This window comes from Nomascus leucogenys, chromosome 2, assembly GCF_006542625.1.
Source record: "Nomascus leucogenys isolate Asia chromosome 2, Asia_NLE_v1, whole genome shotgun sequence".
Classification (NCBI taxonomy): domain Eukaryota; kingdom Metazoa; phylum Chordata; class Mammalia; order Primates; family Hylobatidae; genus Nomascus; species Nomascus leucogenys.
In genome coordinates this window covers 111031076-111053646 of record NC_044382.1, presented here as the reverse complement: position 1 = coordinate 111053646, position 22571 = coordinate 111031076, and the positions used below count along the sequence as shown (strand labels likewise).

Below are 22571 nucleotides of genomic sequence, written 5' to 3'. Positions count from 1 at the left end.
TAATGGCTCATGCCCATAATCCCAGCACTTTGGAAGGCTGAGGCAGGTGAATCACCTGACCCCAGGAGTTTGAGACCAGCCTGGGCAATATGGTGAAACTGCATTTCTACAAAAAAAAAAAAAAAAAAAATTAGCCAGGCATGCTGGCGTGTGACTGTAGCCCCAGCTACTTGTGAGGACTGCTTCTGCCTGGGAGGTCGAGGCTGCAGTAAGCCATGATCACACCACTGCACTTCAGCCTGGGTGACAGAGCAAGACTCTGTTTCAAAAAAAAAAACTTTAGAAAATTTGGAAGCAAATAATTCTAAACTGCATCATATCTTCCCACCCTCCCAGAGTGTTCTGAACTAATTTAAAGGCCACCTTCTCTACTTTCTCTGTCTTGAACATAAAAACAAAAATGAATCAGGGACATGATTTTTATATAATCAGTAAATGCAAATGACTTTGTAATAATACACATACATAGATGTTGTAATAACTATTTGACTATTAAGCTGTTTTGATCTTTACCTTATGGTTCTTTGTTCTAAATTAGTAACATTAAATTACTGGGACAGGATGTTTTGCTGGGGCTAAATCGTGGCTCCCACGGTGATCAAGTAGGAGTAGGAGATTATTTGGGGATTAATTTCTAAAGTTGAGGGAAATTTCATATAATTATAATTACTTTGAAAATCTCTTAGGAGAATAAAGAGTGAGGTCTCCTAACAGATCCAACACAGTCAGTTTCCTTAGCATTGGAACAGATCGCTGTCAGTTGTGTCAGTTGGGCCATGTTGTTTTTTTTTAAAAGATATTTCTACACAGTTGGGCTGTGTTGTTATATTAAAAAGGTCATTTCTGTGCAACTGAAACTGCTGCAGAGAGATGGGACATAGGTATGAGAGGCAAATAAAAAATGAACCCAACTGAGGGAACGGCGGATCCAGATCTTGTGTTCACTCTGGGCTCTATTAGAGATGTTGAATGAAACTCTGGTTTTAATGAAGCTAAGACACAGCTCCATTTTTTTTTTTTTTTTTTTTTTTTTTACCATCTGGATTAGAAATGCAGGTTCTAAAGTCAGTTAACAGTACTCAAAAAAATGGTGGTATCCAAATTAACCAGAAAATTCATATATTAAAGTTTTTTTAAATTAGTTCCTTTAAAACAAAATCTGAGTTACCAGATTTTTTTTAAAATTAGTTCCTTCAAAACAAAATCTGAGTTACCAGTCCTGAGCATGAAGACTCTCCAGTTACAGATACATCCAGATAAAATAGTCTCCATTCAAAAGCACCGACACTTTAAGCTGTCATGGCAAATGTGTATCTGCCTAACAAAATATAAGTGAAATAGGGGGACTGTTAATACATGACACAAGCTACACCGAGGTTTTCCTGGAGGCTGCTGAAAGCTGGGTTAGCAGACAAGCTTCAGTGCTAAATAAACCAGCACTATGAGAAAAAAAAATCTTCAAAAACAATTCCTTTTGAAGCTGTCACTGCATTGAGTTAGCCTCTTTTGATTTTGTATTCACTGCTATGGGACTAGAAATTACTAGCTTCCATTTGCCTTGTGGCAAGGAAGAGAAAACGCATTTATCCATCCTGCAAGACGACGACTTTCACAAATGATGGCCTGTGCTGTTCCCAAAAGAGGTCAAATGGAAGGCAGGAAGGCAGGCTCTCCAACCAGCTTTTATAATCGTTGTGTGTGTGGAGGATGTTAGGGCACAACTAATGCAAGAGCATTTTCCTGTTTCCATCTTTTATGAATGCAAAAAAATATGAGTCTACAGTGAAGTTATGATTTATACTATTTCATCTCTCAAAATTATGAACCTGCTCCAGAGGCATCCTTCTAAGAAAGTAAAATTAAAAGATAAAACCCACCAATCCCAGATAAAGTTATTTTTTAAAAGTATGGTGCTAAGTTTCAAAATTATTATTATTATTATTATTTTGAGACGGAGTCTCGCTCTGTCGCCCAGGCTGGAGTGCAGTGGCGCAATCTCGTCTCACTTTAAGCTCCGCCACCCTGGTTCACGCCATTCTCCTGCCTCAGCCTCTCGGAGTAGATGGGACTACAGGCGCCCACCACCACGCCCGGCTAATTTTTCTTTTGTATTTTTAGTAGAGACGTGGTTTCACCGCGGTCTCGATCTCCTGACCTCGTGATCCGCCCGCCTCGGCCCCCCAAAGTGCTGGGATTACAAGCGTGAGCCACCGCGCCCAGCCAAGTTTCAAAATAATTGATTGGCTTTAGAACTCTTTACTGAACTCTGATACACAGAAAAGTGCACAAATCAGAAAGTACAGATCCAGGAAACTTAAAAAACTAACACCCACGTAACCAGCACCCCAAAATCCTCCACTCACGTCCCCTTCCTGAGGCATTAGGTTTTAAACCTTTATATTTATGTATATACCATATTTAAACATTCATTTCTCTTCTGAAAGAGTTGTCTTTTGGCCAAAACCAAAAGACACATTTAACTAACTTGTTCACTTGCTTCATGGGCTTTGGTTGGGCAGTTTTAAATATTATACTTGGTTACTAAGAAATATTTACTTTTTTATTTCCTCTTTCTTCTGGTCAAGAGGCCTACTAACCGCTTTTCACTTTCTTACCTCTGATACATACATACATATATTTTATATCTGTATATAAAAAGGTACACATACATACACATATTTTATATCTATAATGCTATATATATATCTCAGCTATATATATATACACTTTATATATATACTTTACATATATATACACTTTAAATGATAATCTGAATTTCCTCTTGCGTTGTCCCAATTATTATCTGTTTTTCCCCGAGTCCAGAATGTAGCTGCAAAAGTCTACAAACCATAAAGAAAGTACTAGATAAAATAAATCATGAAATGAAAAGGGATTGAAGAGCTTTGATTTTAAAAAGTCCTTTTAAACACAATTTAAAATATAAAGCTGAAAACTATTTCTCATACAAAATTCTATATTATAAATTTTTGAATAGTCTTGAGGTGTTTTCATATATATATATATATATATATGAGTGTGTGTGTGTGTTTGTGTGTGTATATACATATATAAAAGGTTTCCTTTCATTCCCATTGGAATTCTGAACTATTTTGTGCAACAATGTGTTGTCCCTCTTTTGTTTTACTTAAACCTCTAATGACTGGTGATAAACAAAGGGAGGGCAACCTGGCAGCAAAACTATCCCATTTTGTTGGGAACACAGAAAGTTTATATTCTCCAAAAGCTATAATTTAATTGGAATATATATATATTTTTTAAGGTCAACCTAAAATCAGGATCTACATTTTCAAACCAATCATCTTAATCTATTTAAAATACTATTCTGTATTGTGTTTTGGTTTTGTTGGTGAAAAAATAAATCCAAAGTATCTAATTTACATATAATTATGTATGCATGTAGTCCCTGGTATTAATTAGGGAATACACTTTGAACATTATACCTCATACATTTGATTTAGTATTAATTTTTCAGTCATTCAATATGTTTATGTAATAATGTAGTATGAGGATTAAAAAAGTAACATAAGGCACTTCTAAATTGAAAAGTAGTATAGAAATGCTAAGTATGATTACTATGTTAATGAAAAAAATACTGAAACCCTTCAGTGACCTGAATTATCTCTCAACATTCCCTTGGAATTTTGCAAGACTTTATACTATAAGACAAAACGTCAGTGTAGAAGGGTCTGTGGCTACTGACCAGATTTTACTTTACTTTCAGTTATTATTAGGAGTACATCGCAGTTAAATTATGAAACAAGGATAAGATGTACTTGCAAAGAAATGAGACTCAAAAAGTGTGGGGGAGGACAGATGGCCCCACAAGAAGAAAGAGTTTCGAAAGTTTTTAAAGATGGAAAAAAGAATAATTAATATGTAATGAGAAGAAATGGAGGTAAGGTGAAGGGTTTCCAAACTGGATGAAAAGAATAATGTTTCTATTGGGAGAAACAGGAAAGCTAGAAGGTTCCCTTCTGGGTCTAGGGAAGATTTGATTTTATTTTGCTAATAGAATATTCTGTCAATATTATTAAACATTATATTTGAATGGTTTTCATCAAATGCTTTTTTAGGTCATGTATCTATTTAGGGTATCCTTTCCGTTTTGCAAGTAAAACAGTCAATTAACATAAAAGAAATTAGTACTAAATGGGAAATGGAATGTGCAAATCCCAGCACTTCTTTCTAATGACTTCCTTCTTTTCCCAGAATTCCTAGAACATAATAAACAAACATGTCAGGGCCATGAAGAAAGCAGTGGGGAACAGCGTGAAAGGCAGGAAGCCTGTGGGAGTGGGAGTGGTTAGTGAAAACAAACCTTGGCTAGTGTTGTGAGTGCCCTTCATGAACTACATTTCACTGAAACAGAATTGTAGCTCCTAATTTTAGACTGTGCCAGTGAGCAAGTGACTTCTTTATTTCTCCTCTTAATTTACTTAGGTTAAAAATTTAATGCTATTTGCCATTAATTCAAATGGAATTAATTAGATGATGACTATGTAGCTCTGACCAGCTTTTAAAAATGAGTTAATAATTATGATTAAATTATATAATTATAATTATGATTAAAAAAACATGAGTTGCAAAGGGATCAATAAAGGTAAAGCATAAGGATTTCTCAAAAAACTAGAAGAACTAAATGTAAATTGGAAAAACTAAATTGCATGTAGGAAAGCTTTTCTTTTCCCAAAAAAGACGTCACTTACGCTAAATAATATATTGTTCAATGTTGAATTACTTTTTAAAAAATCCACGTTCTAAGGGATAAAAAACATTCTGAATATATTCTTTAAAAAGAAGTATAACTGTAGTGCTTTACATATCTTCTCATAACCAAACGAATGAAAGTGTAATTCCTGATACATAATGGCCATATTTAGGTATTAAAATAAACAGGTGTCCCATGGAATCAATGAGATGACTGAGGATCATTTGTCTTCCATACTAAAGATGATTAACAAAGTTGAAATGCAGCAAGCTAGAGAATCAGAGAGCTCACAGTTATGTGAAGAGACTGGCAAGAGAAAAAAATACTGCAGGATAATAGGCTTCTTTCAGATCATTTGAGAGGTACTAAATAGTCCTCAAATCACTCACATGACTCACATCAAGCTGCTTGTGTATAATGAAGGTTAGAGAAGAACATGAAGAATATCCGATTACAATTCTGAAATCAGTGGGATTATCAAGCAACCTGATTTAGAAATATCTCTACATGATAAGGGAAATGGATTACTTCAGACATGAAAATGAAAAGGCACAAATGAGATGAAGTAAACCACTCTGATCTTTATTAATATTAATTCTACTGTGCATGAGTTCATTCCACTTCGTAACTATGGCTCAAAAAACTTTTAAAAACAATGACTCTATTACTTGTTTTACATAGTTAGAGCATGAACTTTGTTACATACACAAACTAGAAATCCAATATGAATTGTTTTGGTTTTTAATAGCACTGGACTACCTTAGGCAAGTCATGCAACCTTTCTGAGCATTGATCTTCATTTCTGTAAAACGGAAGAGTGAGGCCTGGTGATCCCCTTTAGTTAGGCTGTTCTCATTCTGTCACTCTGAACTCCGTTCTCTGTCCCTGATTTTAAAAATGAGTGCTTTATAAACAAATTAGTACATGGCACATAACATCCATTGGTCTTACTCCTTTTCTTTTCAGAAGAAGAAAAAAAAAGTCATGCTTTCCTGTTCGACAGTGCCTTCTCAGCCCATTTCAACCTCTTCCCCTTAACTGAAAAGGCCTGAGAGGCCATGGCGTTTTGTGCAGGTTGAATGTTACCTTCTTGCCAATCATTTCTCATTCAGATTTGGTTTCATGGACCTCTTCCTTTCCATTTCTAGTGTCTTTCACCACATATAGTCCACTTAAAAATAAAAAATGTGAAAAAATGAAGGAATATAAATTATTTTGGCCCATTCTTCAAAAAGATATACCTAGCTCAAGTGTGAATAAGGAACATTTTTGCACCTGTATATGGGGAGAGGGATCTCTGAGAATGTCACGTATGCACTGTAAGTGGCTTCTATTAAAGAATTTTAAAATCCAAATGCCAAATTTTGTGAAAAAGTTAATAAATTCTTCTTCAAATTTCTAAATGAAATAAAGTGCTAGAAGAAGCAGACAGTAATTAAATGCATTTTCTTCTTTCAAAGCTCCCCTTTTCTTAAGATAATTGAGATTTAATTAAACTTATTTTGGTAAATGCAAATTATTCTGCTCATGTCCTAGGCCCCAGGAGATTGCCCTGACACACCTGTTTTACAGGAAAAAAATGCAGGAGTGACTTTATTCCTTACTAGGAAAATTTGAGCGCCAGTTGTCAAAGTTTAGTTTGCATAAAAATCAATGAGGCAGGTTGTTAAAATTTCAGAATCCTGGGCCCAGTGATATTCTAGTAATACATTGACTCTGTGAAAAAAATACACACTACTGGTGTGTATATATGTTTATTACAGTTTTTACTGGCAAAAATGTGTGGCAAATAATTTATAAATACTAATAACATATACAATACTTTTCATTATTAACTCCATATAAGCAGTTGACTCTCACACAATTCTTTCCTTGACTTTTGGCCTACTTTTTATAGCCCACTGATGGTTGTAATTGCCATGAAGTAGTTCAGACAAGAATTCTTGTTAACATTTTTGTTTAGTGAAACAAAAATATTTGTTTAGTGAAATAATATTTTGTTTAGTGAAACAACAAAGACATATGTTGGAACTTGCAATTAAGGATGTCAGCAAAATATTTGGTGTAATGGATAACAGTATGTAAATCCTGGAAGAATATGTCCTAAATTTTCTGGGGCATTTACAGTAATCTACATTGCCAACATCCTCTCCATCATTTTCTCAGATCTAGACAACCAGCAAAATAATAGACAGAACTTTGACTTGCACTATTTGTCAATTTCCATGATGTAAATTTTCCCACCACAGCCAATTTCAAACTATCAACATGACATCACTGCTTTAGGAAGAAATTAGCAGTAAAATAACACTTTGTAGTATTTCCACCACACAGATAACAACAGATGCAAATACCCTCAAGTGCACAGATAATAGTAAAATGTAGTAAAATAATTAGGAAATAAAGATTTTTGAGTATTTCTTGCCTTTATTTTTAATGATCGCGATATTTAACAATCAGCTTACAAAAACACTGCAAATTACCAATTGGCTCTTGTGAGCCTATCTGAGCCAGCTCTGGCTGCCTATACTCTACCTTCTGTGCATCTGATTCAGTAGGCTTAGTTTGAACTCGGAACTTTCATTTTAAAAAGTACCCCAAGGAGAGTCTGGTGCAGATAGTCCTCTGATTAGATTTTGAGAAATCCTGATCTAGACTATATAACTTTAAAGGTAATTCTATTAAGATCTTCCAGTTAATTCTTATCTTTTAAATGAAACATTATAAGGAGTCTGTTTGTTTAAGTAAACACTGAGTAAAATTTTTTAAGTGTGAAAACATCTAGTGCAGGCAAGGATATGGGACTTGCTCATTGCCCAAGGATATGGGATTGTAAATTGCAAAAACTGTCCAGCAATTTGGAAAAACTGTCAAGCAATTTGGTGGAACCTGTTAGAGTTTAGACACTCCATGACCCCAAAATCTCATTTCTAGATATCTGCCCTGCAGTAGCAATACATGGTTACCTAAAACATTTCTAACATTGCTTATAATAGCAAAAAACTCAGAGAATCTTTAATAGACAATAAGATACATACATTAGAGTATATCCACACAAAAGAATACTAGGCAGCCTTTATAAATCATGGAATAGCTTTACATGTGCTGCCTTAGAAATATGTCCAGGGTACACTGTTAAGTGAAAAGCAACAACAACGACAGACGCAGATCTGTGGGAAATGTGATCTAATTCTTGCCCCCCCCCCAAAAAAAAGAAAAAAGTACATATACACATATCTGATACATTAGTTTATCTTCCACATATAGAAATGCTGAGATAAGCTAATGAAAAGTTGGCAGATATAAGCAATAGTTACCTGGAGTTGGGGTGGGGAGGAGTTAGGTGAGAAAGGGAGGTGTGATTGAAGAGGGTTTTATCAATTTTTTTCAATAGTAGGGGTATTACAAGTGATTTTCAACTTTTCTTTTTAATAATTTTCTATATTTTCCAAAAGAGGAAAAATAAAGTTCAGAAGAGAAGATTATTTTAAAGGGAAAATGTGCAGATACACCCATCCAGAGTCCTCCAATCCTTTTTAGTATTTTAACTGAAAATTCAAATATGAAGAAATAATCTCTTTGTTCTAATAATGGAATTTATTGCAATTCTGAAGTCTAAACAGCTTTGGAAGCCTGAAGTTTTTTCATTAAGTTTTGGCAGCAAAATCTGACTTGAATGAATGTGATGATATTTATGTTTTATTCCTTTTTGTGTGAATATTTAAAGATTTGTTATAGAAACATCAGTGTGTCTAATTAGGGATGGTGCCCCAGATTCACAAAGGTGATAGAGTACATAATTTACTCAGTTGAATACCTTTCAAAAATATTAAAAGCTCCTAAATCCAGACCACATCTGCCCCCAAGCATTTGGATAAAGGTTTGTGTCCCTATCCCCATCAAAGCATACCAGAGAAATTGGAAATGGGAGTTAGGGAGAGAAAAAAGGAGAGTTGGCAGATGACATGAGTATCACAGCCTTGAGGATAAAGAAGGAAAACTGAAGTAAAAGTGTATCCTTCCTGGAACCATATTTCTGACACATTTCTGGATCTCCCAGGGATGAGGCTTGTTTCAGCAGGGCTGCTGTCTCTGGAGCTGAGAACTCGGAAACACAATATGTGCTCTGGAATGAAAGATCATGGTAAGAACTAACATTACGTTCTATTCTGGAAAGGGGATTCAGATTGATGGCTGATGGACATGCCAAGGTCCTATTCAGGGAAGGCCAGGATGAGTGCTTAGATGGTGCTATTTATGTCTCCCTTCCAGTGTAGAGACTCAGTGGCTTTTGGGCATCTATGTCAGCAGAAGTCGGAGGAGCAGTAACAATACCCTCCCTCCCATATTTGCAATTTCAAAGGAGATTCTTAAATATGGAAAGTATTCCGAAATACTCTAAAATACATAGGCTTAAATACCCTGGCCCATAGTATTGTGCACTTTGCAGTGGAGTGAGTAAAAGCAGGATTAATGTATCTCACTGGAAAGCATGTAGGAGGAAGCTACTTGTGCAGATTGAGAGAAGACAACAGGGATAGCAACAGGGAGCAATCTTTGACCCAGTTTCCCACTCTCTCTGCAATTAGGTATCAGAAAGTTAGGAGCACTCTAATGCTTACACTGAAGTCAGAACAACCTGCTTTATAGTGGAATGAAATAATTTTAAGCACAGTTACCTTGCCACTGATCTCTGCTCCATCTTGTTCAAAATGCATTAGCAAGGGATTTTTTCTGTGCTCACAATTTCAAAGCTTTTTCTAATAGCTTCCTGGCAGTAGTCTTCTAAGAGGCAGAGATACAGCTGGAGTCACAGTGGAATCAGAATTCCTCTGTAGTCCTCGGATTTCTCTTCTTCCTGCCATGATTACCATTCCTGGCTCTTCACTCTACTACTCTTTCAGTTGTGGTTAGATAGGAACCCTTTATATGTATATATGTGTATTTGTGTGAATACACAGATGCACACCCTGTGTTCAGGAACATCACCTGTCTGGAACTAAGCTATGCAGAAACCACACCCGAGTGGATCACAGCCAGCATGGAATAATGCAAGAGGGTAAGGAAAAATCAAATCTGATGGTCACAAAGTCCAGGCTGCAATGTTCCCATGTTTTTATTTTATTTTTTAATCCCCATTTTCCAGATGATCATGTTTTTATTTAAAAAGTTCCCCATAAGGGCTGCAAGCCGAAGTCTATTTATGCTAACTGATAATATGAAACTCATCTAGATTCCGTATCTAACTGATAATATGAAACTCATCTAGATTCCGTATCTAACACATAAATTTAGAACAAGAAGAAGGGTGCCTATACGATATCAATCCGGTAACTTGAAACATCTAAACTAGGTGTGATCTTGCCTGCTTTCCAATCCCCTCTCTCGTGGCACTTAACTTTGTACTGGCTCGCATTATTATGGTTATTGTTTTAAGTGTACTTGTGCTCACTGGACAGGGAACTCTATGAGGGCAGACTTTTGTTCTTACTCATCTTTTCCTCCATGTAGTGCGTTGTGTGAATTAAAATGAGTTGCAATGGTAGCTTGACAAAAAAGGAAGCTACAGAAAATACAGAAGAACAGATAGGAGATGGCAATAAGCCAAGTTACATGGAAAAACTCTATATACTCCTAAAAACTGGAAAGAAATCATAGCACAATCATTGACATTCACTAGGATATCTCAAAGTTATGAAGAAAAGGGAGAAGCGGATAAGCAGAACTAACATTCATTGCCAATCTGTTCTGTGTCAGGCACAGCTGTAGGCATTTAACATATACCATCTAATTTAACTTCCTAAGACACATAATACACTCTATTTTTAAATTATTCATTTATTTATTTACTTTATTTTGAGATGGAGTCTTAGTCTGTCACCCAGGCTGGAGTGCAGTGGTGTGATGGCTCACTGCCACCTCTGCCTCCCGGGTTCAAACGATTTTCCTGCATCAGTCTCTCTAGTAGCTGGGATTACCGGCACACACCATGACAGCTGGCTAATTTTTGTATTTTTAGTAGAGACAGGGTTTCACCATGTTGGCCAGGCTGGTCTTGAACTCCTGACCTCAGGTGATCCACCTGCTTCAGCCTCCTGAGATTACAGGTGTGAGCCACCGTGCCCAGCAAAGACACATAATATATTCTAAAATGATTTCTATCCAAGATGTTTTAACATTTTAGTACTTAAAGGGTTAAAACCTTAGCATTCTGGAAAATTTGGCTATTGAAAACAATCATCCTCTGAGGGTTCTAACTAGAGCTTTATGATCTGATTTTACTAATATAATCCCCAAAGTTTGGAGATTAAACTTCTTAGAGCTTACATAAAGGAGAGTTGAAAATAGGATCTCCAGGCTGTATTCATTTAATTTAGAATGTAAATATTAAACACCCACTCTAAGGAAAGTGAAACTTTTGGCTATGCTTCCAGGAACATACTAAATGTACAAAATGCAGGTGTACATACAGGGCTGTGAGAAAGGCATGGAAACAAGCCGAGAGAGACAGAGAGACAGAGAGACAGAGAGAGAGAGAGAGAGAGAGAGAGAGAGTGTGTGTGTATGTGTGTGTGCGTGTATGTGTGATTTGTTGTTAATAATATCTGCTAGTTTTCCCACAGGCACCAAGAGCTTAAAGACAGTAAGTGGATTATAGTTTGGAAGTCTTGCCAATCAGGGTGATACATTTGGGAAGAGACCCTGACCTTCATTCTAAGAATATCAGTTCCAACTTCAATAGGCGAGTGCACTGGATCTTCAATTTGAGAAATGAGTTATTGTTGGAGACTAGTAAGCTAATGCCAGAAATTCTAAAAATGAAAGGAGAGTTTTCTTAAGATTCCCCTAGGCCAAAACATCTAGAAGAAATGTGGCAGCATTCAGCAACAATCTCAGAATTTTCACTTCAGAACAAGACTTTGCTGAAAAAACTGGTCAAAAAAAGGCGGAGAAGGAAACCTGGAGGAAACCCCAATTCTCACTATTCTAATTTCCTTAAGGGCAGGAAGTTGGTCTTGCAGTTTATCTTTGTATAGCTGAACTATGAATAACAAAAACTGCTGTGGAGAACACGAAACACAGCTTAACTAGGAAGCTTCTACTTGACAACGTGACACACTCAAACAGTTCTGTGTCTAAAAATAATGAGAAACTACAACATCTTTGAAAAGTAACCACGTCCTTTTCATATTATGAAAACTAGACAAAAGATTGTATTTAGGGAAATTTATCCTTTCATGAGGACTATAATGATAATAGCTAACATTTATTGACTACTTAACCAGGTACCTTTATTTATATAAAGGTATGGTACATTTATGATACCATTTTACAGATGAGGAGAGCAAAGAGAGGTTTAGAAACTCAGCGAGGGTAACGAAACTAGGATGCGCCATTACCGGTCTGTCTGGACTGGTCACCAAACCTGGTACCATACTATCACCTACATGGGACACTCATTTCCAATAAGAGTACATTCTGTTTCCTATGGAATATTAAGTTTTAGAAAATTTAAAAGTCTATACATTAAAAAAAAATCATTCTGGCCTTCCTAAGCTGCAATCCTAGCTCACTCTGGCCACCTACAGCCCCATACTTTCTTCATAAGGCTAATAGCTTTTCCATGCACTCAAGCCCAAGACAGAGCGGCATTAGGAAATGAAAATCCCATCAGGTTACTGCTTGACTGAAGAGCATTCTGAGTGCTTTAGGAATCAAGTCCTAGCAAGGATCTTTATGGCTTGCTCCCCATCTTTGACCTCTCTTCTAATTTCTTGCCACTTTTCCCTATGCATTTCACATTCCAGCAATGTCAGATGACCCAAAGTTCTTTGTGTCTAAGATGCTGTTTCACTCCCATGTTTCTGCATCTACTTTTACCTTTGTCTGGAACCTGTCTTCCCTCCTACTCTGGCCTGGGAGCTCCTGATCACCCTTCCATACCCTGCTCCAGGTCCAACTTCTGGAAAGACTTTCCCAGACTTCATACCTCTCCACTTTCAGGTACACTTGTATGCTCCTGTCTCTCTGCAGACTTCAGATCCAGTATGCATTATTATTATTGCCTATAAACACACTTCTTTCGTGCTTGTCTCACCTACTAGAATACGTTAAACTCCTACAGGCAGGAAGACTAGTAGACCCAGCACTAGTATAGGCTTGACACTATGGTTGATACGGCATTTAATATAGTTGATTGTTTCTAAAGGATTATTTTACAGCTTCACATTCTGTGTAATTTCCAAAACACCAAACAAACAAAAACAAAGTAAAGCAAACATTTTATGTAATCCCATAGAACTCACTCTAAAATCACAGCCAATCTTTTCATACTAAGGAAGATCACAGTCTAAAACAGGGACGGTCCAGTCTTTTGGCTTTCCTGGGCCACACTGGAAGAAGAATTGTCTTGGGCCACACGTAAAATACACTAAAACTAACAACAGCTGATGAGCTAAAAGAAAAAAAAAAAAGAATCGCAAAAAACATCTCACAATGTTTTAAGAAAGTTTATGAATTTGTGTTGGGCCGCATTCAAAGCTGTCCTGTGGCCTGCAGCTTGGACAAGCTTGATCTAAAACATGCCCAGGTATGGCTTCAGGTTATGCTCTCTCTGATACTCTACCACATTCCCACAACTTTTAGAAGATATTTTGCCTTCATTTCTGGTGCTTTATTAAAGAAAGATCCAAAGTTTCTCAATTCTCTAAAACATTCCCTGTGTGGAAAAATGCTCATACCCTTAAGCCAAACATTTCCCCACTTTTCAGTAGAATATAATAATTTCCTAGTAGTGTTACTCTGCTTCAGATTTACAATTTATATACTTTAAAATATCACCAATAGTTTTAAAACCACGAAATAAAATCTTCCCTGACAATGGCACCAAAAGCAGTGCTGTGATTATATATGTATGTGTATAATTGTGTTTATATATATAATATGTATATAACATATATATTTAATGCATTTTTGATAATTAGAAGATATAATGATATAATTATTTTCTACTTCTAGGTGCATCTGGAGATAAGTATGAGATCACAGTACAGAAGCTGCTGAAAGCAGAATACATTCCTATAGTAATCAGGCATATAGAGATTCATATTCTTTTTTTGGCATGAGGTGTGAGTGGGAGTCCAGTACACTAACTGGAAGGTATTGAAGGAGTTAACAAAATGCTTCTATTTGTGGAATTGAAACATGTAGTTATAAAGGCAATGTTACAACATTTTAAAGGAAAAATAATCACCCAATCCTGCATTTCTTATTCATCAACCATTTCCTTTTTTTCTTGGGCTTTACAATCCTGGTAAGCATACATGAATTTTATATAGTCTGTATTTGATCTTATTGTTGGCTATTTTTGTTGTTATACCATTTATTTAACCAATGTCCTAGTGAGGGCCATTTGAGAACTTTCCAGTTTTTCATGTGCATGAATAACTGGGTAGATAGAGTTACATTTTTAAGAAAAAAAATCTTTCTTTCGGACAAAAGCCTAGAACAAGATTTTAATACTATATATTAAACATGCATGAAATGGTAAAAATGCTTTCCAAAACATCATACTAAATTTATAAAGCCTCCTAAAGTGCATCAGATTCATCCAAATGCTGGAAAATTTAATATCCACCCCTTCCCAATTAATAAATATAAAATGATATCTCATTGTTTTAGTGAGATTTGATATTTTCTCATGTTTTTACTTACTACTCTAAATAAAGCTTTAGGGACCTGATAGTATCTACTGAATGAATTACATGAGTGAAATTTTTGCTTACATTTTAATAATACTACAATAAGTTATATGAATTATAGCACTAGTAATCTTTCTACCTCATATATCTTTTCTTTTAGGAAAACTGTTTTTAAGAGAAAATAAAAAATTACTATTGAAAAGTTAAAATTTCTTATCTGTCTCTTACAGCAAAGAATAATTATAGGTTTACATATTAAAATATCAGTACTTTTACTATCCCTAGATTAAACATAAATTATAAAACAAAATTAACTCCTTATAAGAAATTAAATTATTACAGTAACACATTCTTTAAAAACAAGCATATATCATGTGTTTTCTCTGGAGTATCAATGCAGTATCTGTTAGGGGTCCTTACAACGCTGAGGGGAATTAGATTGAAAAGTGAAGTCCAGGGTTTTATAGAGGGTAGAGATTAGGGTTTGCGGGAACCTGTGCCAGTATGATGAGCTACTTTAGTTGTGGTGATCTGGAAAGGCCTGCTTGCCTTTTTTGAGGAAATTAAAGCCTTGTCAATACTTTGGAAGTCAGCAGTCTCAGAATCTGTCTGTTCTACTGAAACCACCATGGTCAATTTTTAGAGCAGATAATCTCTGTCTTTGTTCCCCAAACACAAACATTATTTATTTCTCTGTTTTCAGCAAAACCTTCTCTCAGTACTATGGAGAGTTAACAGTTTAAGATTATGTTCTATTCCAAAAAATGAAAAGTTATTTGTGTATAACTCAAAGCATATTTTTAATCTAAAAATAAGTTTTATTTTTAAGTTAGGTTCATAGGCTGGTCCATTTATATATATTAATTTATATATATTTATTAATGTATTAATAAATATATTAATTGATAATATATTTGATTGTAGTACATTTTCAATGACATAAAATCATTCTTTCAACACCCTTTTCCAGAGGGAGACTGCATTTACTGTCCTCGTTCTGAATGCTGACAATCTATGGTCCTTTCTACCCCATGGGGCTTTCTTAGCAAAGGTCCTAAAGGGTATTTCATAGGCAAAGATGGACATCTACTTCCAAACTTAGTTGCTGGAGAGATAGCTAATGTATTTGGAAAGGGAAACGTATCAGGTTATTTAGAAATATAATGTGAAATTAGAGAATTCAAGAGAATATATATAAGTCTGCAAGACACAGTAGAAAAGCAAACAAGACAAGGAGAAATCTACTTAATATTTACACCTGTCAACACAAGAGTGTGAACCCGAATGCAGTTGGAGTTTGACTAAATGCAGCAGCAGGAGTAACAAGCATTGATCTTGGTTGCCTTGGGAACAGGGCCCCTTCCTCAGGCTAATGATCTATAATAACGAAAGGGGCATTTAAATAAAGTGCATAGCGATCACCGGTAGAGCAACAGGTGTCTAGGGGAGTGTTCAGCATTATCTAAAGGGTGGCTGGGGTCTGTGCCTTACAGCAGTGGACAATGGATGAGTTCGTAAAGTGCCAGGTATGGATAGATAAGGAATCGACATGAGCCTGAGTGTTTGAGAACCTCTTTGGTATTGCAGAACCTATAGACTCTCAGTGGCTTGCTCAGAGCAACATAAATATAAACAACCAGTACCTTCCTATGCCTTCCAACAGTGTTGCTTGGAATGATCAGCACTCCTAATGAGAACAAGAGCAGGCTGATAAAACAATACACTAGAAGGCAAGAGAGCTCTATAAAGTCAGCATAAAAGAAAACACAGTAGGATGCACAGGTGCATAACAGAAATGACTTCTAAAATAAAAGTCATTCCTTCAACAGTTCCAAATTAAAGGAAACAAAAGCTGTTCTCCCCTAGTGGGCAGAGGGTGTAGGCAATTCTTTTTAAGATGTAGATAATAGTTTGTGCATGTATTTTAAACAATATAGTACTAGGAGTTTTGCTTAGTTCCAACATTTCAAAACTTACCTCTAAAAGCACTAATATCCCCATAGTGTACCTGTAGTACAAAGTATTTACTTCCGGTCTCTCCTCCAACTCTGAATCCAACACCTAAAGATTTACAAAAAAGTTAATATATTAGAAATGAGCATCTAAAATGGAGTTAATCTCAAATTGCTGTTCTATGAAATCCAAAGGGAAATAAAATAACATATAACATATAAAATTATATTATATGAAAACTGAAATATACCAGACATTGACTGATAATTTCTAATATAATCTGTTATTATAATCTCCTCAAAACTATGATGAAATTCTATTCATAGTTCCCACTTCAGAACCAGAGTAATCACTTACACTTTAAGAGGACAATTCACTCATTTTGAAAGAAACAGAACAAAACAAAATTCTGTCTCTATTGATTATTTAAAAGACATACATAAACTCATTCTCCCATTTTGTTTTGTATATATTCATATTTATTTTATTTTATGACTGAATATAGGAAATAGACTTCTTAGGAGCATTTAAGTGGCATTACTTTTCTTCTGCTGTGAAAAGAGGTATCTACAAAAATGTCATTGAGGAAACCAGTTACCAACTAGATTACTGAAGTCCATTATGTCAGTGAATTTTTGGAATCCGAATATTCTTATTAGTCTTACTGTTAATAAAGCTTGCTAGTGAGCTTTAAAAAAATCTACAGAGAACATATTTACAGGCAGAAGTATATATATGTTTTTTTTTTTTTTTTACAAATCTCCTCTACCAATGTATCTAAATCTGTCAACAAATCTATGACAGACCTCCCTGTTAGTTTCAAACTTGTTTGGTTGCAGCTGCCTCATATGGAGAGAATTCTGAGGCTCATTTGAAGTGCAAGAAATCAGACATCATTTAATGACGCTGGCAATGAGTAAAGGAGGAAAGAGAGGTGCATGTGTATCACAAGATCATCCATGAACCAGGACAGACCTATTCTGTAACAGACCCACACACACCATTTAAGAAATATCCAAGTAATAAATGAGAGTCTGGTAGTACACTCACACATTGGAAGCTATGTACAATTTAGAGGTGCAGTCAGAAAGCCAGCTGAGGTCTGTCACCACATTAAATACCTAGGTTCCAGGACTGTAAAAAATTCTCTGCTGAAACAGCAATTTATTTAATTCCTAGCTCTCTTGGCTCATGAAATGTGTCTGCTGTCAAGAACCAATGTGCCTTAGGTCAAAGGTGGCTTGAGGTATCCTTGGTTATTTTCTAATTTTATCTAAACTGTTGTGTGGGCAAACTACTTACCAAAGAGAGGCAGAGAAAGAGTAACTACCTAAATGAAACCTTTTCAATACAGAACAGGTAATGCAAGTACTTTTACTGTGAAGCAGCAATATAGAACACTGTCAACACTGGTTAGAAAGGACTATAATGAAAAGTACGTTGGAAACAGAAATTAAGCAGCTGAACATAAGACCACCCAAGAGGTTCTGACATACCTTTGGGGAGCCGGGTAGGGGGAGCATTTCTTGCCCAGGCATACAGAATATTGGCTTTATCTGTACAGGTTCCTTCATCACAAAACCTGAAGAAAATAAAAAGTAGTATAAATGAAGATTTAAATAGTGAAATGCATAAATTGCTCCCCATGGTGGGAGGTGATGGCAGAAGGTATTTGAAACCAAAGTACATCAATATATCATCATTGTATGATATTAGCTTTAAGATCCTAATAAAGACTGGAGCAAAGAACTATTACTGTGTGAAAAAAAGCACACAAAAGGGGAAACTTTTTTTTTTTTTTGCCTGATGTGAAACAATCCTGTGAGGGAGATATATAATTTTTACTTTGATATGTTCATATACGAATGTACTCTATGTAATCAGGTAGAAAAGCAAGCATTACATAGACGGTCTGTATAAACCAAAGCTAATGCAGCAGAAATCTGGACTAAAAAAAGTGTCATACACATTTCCCCTTTGGCGATCACCGTTGTCAACAAATCTGGCCAAAACAACAAACAGTGCCTACTATCAGTGGGGTGAGCAATACAAGTGTGTCCCTCTTAAGAGTTTTTTTTTTTTTTTTTTTTTAGACGGAATTTCGATCTTGTTGCCCAGGCTGGAGTGCAATGGCGCGATCTTGGCTCACTGCAACCTCCGCCTCCTGGGTTCAAGCGATTCTCCTGCCTCAGCCTCCTGAGTAGCTGGGATTACAGGTGCCCACCACCACGTCAGGCTAATTTTTTGTATTTTTAGTAGAGATGGGATTTCACCATGTTGGCCAGGCTAGTCTTGAACTCCTGATCTCAGATGATCCACCTGCCTCGGCCTCCCAAAGTGCTGGGATTACAGGTGTGAACTACTGCGCCCAGCCTCTCTTAAGAGTTCTTGATCTTATATGTGCATGACATTTTATGAACACTGGAATGCATTAATAAGTTGTACCATATTGTGCAAGTTACTTAATTTTTTTTAAGTTACTTAATCTTACCAAGCCTTAGTTTTCTCTCATGGAAAACAGGGATAATTACACTTACATCACAGAGTTATTCTGTAAATCAAATGAGACTTTATAAACTTCAAAGTACTATTCTAGGGCAATGCATTATTTAACAAAACATTTACTTTATCTGAAGATTCACTGTTGACAGAGTGTCGCAGGGTGAAAAGAGCACCCAGGCAGAAAGACAGATCTGGAGTTTAATTCTAGAACCACCCCTTAGCAGCTCTGTATCTTGGGCGTGTCTATAAGCCCTCAAAGGCCCAGTTTCTATATGGAAACCTCTGTGATAGGGCTGTTGTGGTGATGTGTATAAGGCACTCGGTGCGGTAGCTCGGATATTTGGTAGATCCACATTAATAGATGGTAGTATGTCTGACTCCAAGCCACACATTTTTTTCCCATTACAATATATCTCTTAGCTTTTCCTATTATTGAATTGGATTTAATCCAAACATTGTTAGGCTACATTTTTATGATGCTTTTATATATTTGTGTTTTGAAAACTGGGACCAAAAAAGGTGAGTCAGGCGTGCAGGCAGACCTGAAAAGCCTGAAGACTATAAAGGACATGGGCAAATACAGCTTCTTGGGATGGAGGTTGGCTCACACAGAAAAAAATGTACACTGTTCCTGACCTGGATGGGAAGCAAAGGCAGACTGTGATAGATTCCATAATATGTTAGAAACTGAAGCCAGAAACACAGAAAACACCCACGCTGCACATATGAAAACCACTGGTAAGAAGTTGCTTCAGACTCAGAGGCAGGGACTCTTACCGTGTTTTCTGCTTCTAGCCAGAAATGAGGTTAGAGGATAGGCAATGAGTGCAGACAACTGTGTTATCTGTCTGAATTAAGGGGTGAGGGACCCAGAACCAGGAGGTCTTGATAATGTTATACTTAGCAAAATGATCTTGCTTCTATAAATCAGGCCGTAGAAAGAGATTGTGTAATGCCTAATATAAAAGACATCAACTAGTGGTTTCTTACTGTTCACTGTCAAATACAATATACTTATGATGACTGATCATTACCATGTGAGAATTGTACGTTGGAAGAAATGTCTGTGACATCCTTGTGCCAAGTGTGCTAAAAGGCTCAGGATGTTGGATGATGCCCAAAAGCAAAATTTTCCTTCCTGGCCTCAGCTATAATAGTTAAAGAAATGATATTGTCAAATGTGTTCAACTTTGTATCTCACTGCCGTGAGCTACTAAAATTTAAAGATTTGGGTGGCAATTTTTATAGCTTTCAACAAAGATCATAAATGTTACAAATGCCTATAACCAATGTGATGACAGTCTTAGGTTAAACAAGATAATTGCTTCCTCTGATATGGAAGTTGATTTTCAATGGATGACTAGAAAGAACCAGATTGAAATACAACAGAGAAAACTGGTTTAGTAACTTTTTCTAAGTTACACATTTGATTATGTCATTTGTTGGCTCAAAATCGTTCAAGTGCTTCCCAAAAATAAAATCAAAATAAAATCCAAACCTTGTAGCATAACACATAAGACCTTTCATTATCTAGACACTGTCTCCAGACAACACCCCCTTTTTAGTCCTGCCAAGTTGCTTCCAGTTTTCAATCTTCCTTATTTCCATTGCTCTCTTTGCCTGAAATATCCCATCCCAGCTCTCTGCCTGAAAAACTTGTATTCACTTTCTCCTTCAAGATTCAGTTCAAGCCTTCCTCCTCAGGGCAGTGTTCTCCAACCCCCACCCACCTCCCATTCCTTAACTATAGCACTCCTCATCCTAAGTGTCAGCTTACTTCTCTCTCTCCACCCAGACTGTGAGGACTTCGAGTACAAGTATGTAGGATAATATCTTCATGCTGAAGTCCCGGCATGAAACAAATATTTGGTGAAACTTACCTCTCTGTGAGTTAACTTTCCATGTACAGACACTTAAAGAGCTGAATTAGCTTAAATTGTATTGCACTCTCAACTTCATGTTATATTTTATTAAAAAAATTAGATGAAAAATTTAAAATATAAACACCAATAAATTTGAATTATTGTTTGCCTAGTTTTTTTTTTTTTTTTTTTAACAAATCAGCTTATATAAGAACACTGCCAGCAGGTTGTAATTTAAAGTTGAATAAGCTCAGAGAGTTTAAGTAACTTCTAAAGGTCAAACAGCTAAACCATGACTCAAAGCTCTGGCTGTCAGAGTCCCTTCTATCTCAATTCTTGACACTGATTTATGGGCAGAGAATGATATTATGTGGAGACAAGCTTTGATTACTACTGTCATCCTTGAACTAAGTTGCAATTTGTGCATGCAATTCTAAAATCAAATTTGAGATGAAATAAGTTGTTTGTGACATATTCACAAAGAGACAATGATTTTATATTTTATTCTCTTATCAGGTCTGGTAAATAAGAGCTTCAAAGCAAACATTGGTTTAATTTTTAAAACCCTGTTTTATAATAAAAAATATATTAAACTCAAGACTGAGTAAAGAATGACTCACTGGAGGACACTGGGGCATTGGAACTAATCCTAAAACTCAATGGGAGGACTAAGAGGAAAAACAAAAGAGCGAGAGAACTGAGTTCTATAACTGATAACATATCAGAGTGGTAAACATTTCCATTTCCCATTTTAAATGACAATGGCATCATATTTTCTCCATGTAAAATGATCAAAAAGAGAAAGATGGTATAGTATATTTTGGCTTCCCAAAAAAACGACCTATGGAAGTAGAGGGGATTTTTACTATTCTTACTAGTAAAGAGACCCTTAAGGCTGGGAAGCAATGTAACTCTTGATCAATGGCTGTTGTAATTTCAGGCCTCATCAACCAGGTTTCTTTTTCTTATCATTCTAGCAGCTTCTCCTATAAGGCTCCTCCAGACTAAGTCGATTAAATTGTGGAAAGGTTCACATAGCTCCCTTGTGGTTTCTTAGTATTCATAGTAAAAATGATGAGAATTAACATTTGAAAATAAAACTAGTCTGGATTCTTGGACCTTTCCTATAGAACCTTTTTCACGTCTAATCCACAGGGAAACCATTCAGATGGCATGAATATTTTCTGACTGTGCCAAGCACCGAAAAGTGGTAGCTTGTCATTTTGAATTATCCAAATACAGCATGACTGACTGTTAAAGTACTCTCTCTGGTTGTATCCGTTAAAGGCTATTTAAAATCCAAGGTTACTCAGGGAAGATCAGAACTGATAACTCGTTTCTTCTTTTGGCTAAAAAAAAAAAAAAATTGTCATGCCCTCAAGTTAGGTCTGTATAGCCTTAAATTCCAATTTTAATGCATTACATATCTAACAGAACCACAACCAGGAAAATTGATCTAAAGTTAGAAAGTTTTTTAAAGAAACAACACAAAATCAATCGCATGAGGGGATGGTCCTTACCTTTCAAAATGCATTCAGTATGAGTCAGATATTTAAATACTATTACCTGCTCTATAAACCCATAGAATATTTTCCTAAATTCAGACAATCCTATGTGAACTTCAATGCAATGGACAGACATTAATATAGTAATTAGAAGGATACATAATGAAAAAGCAGATTAGAATGGTGATTAAGAAATATCAGCCTGATAAATAGCATCACAGAAACTACTCACTGTTCCTTTGCTCCAATAAGGTTAGACAGGCAGTAAGTCCATAAAAGCAGAGTATGTGTCTGTTTCAGTCATACCAAATTCTCCAAC

The 22571-nt window shown here is 36.0% G+C and overlaps 1 protein-coding gene across 9 annotated transcripts in view; it reads right to left on the bottom strand.

The window, feature by feature from the left end:
* The window catches only part of PAM (peptidylglycine alpha-amidating monooxygenase), a 273239-nt gene that overhangs the window by 86330 nt on the left and 164338 nt on the right, over positions 1–22571 (bottom strand). For all 9 annotated transcript variants that reach the window (XM_030817276.1, XM_030817286.1, XM_030817310.1 and 6 more), the window contains exons 6-7: positions 17880–17965; positions 16408–16491 (exon numbers count right to left, since the gene is read on the bottom strand). In XM_030817276.1, coding sequence (XP_030673136.1) covers positions 16408–16491; positions 17880–17965 — 170 coding nt within the window. The remainder of the gene's footprint in view (positions 1–16407; positions 16492–17879; positions 17966–22571) is intronic.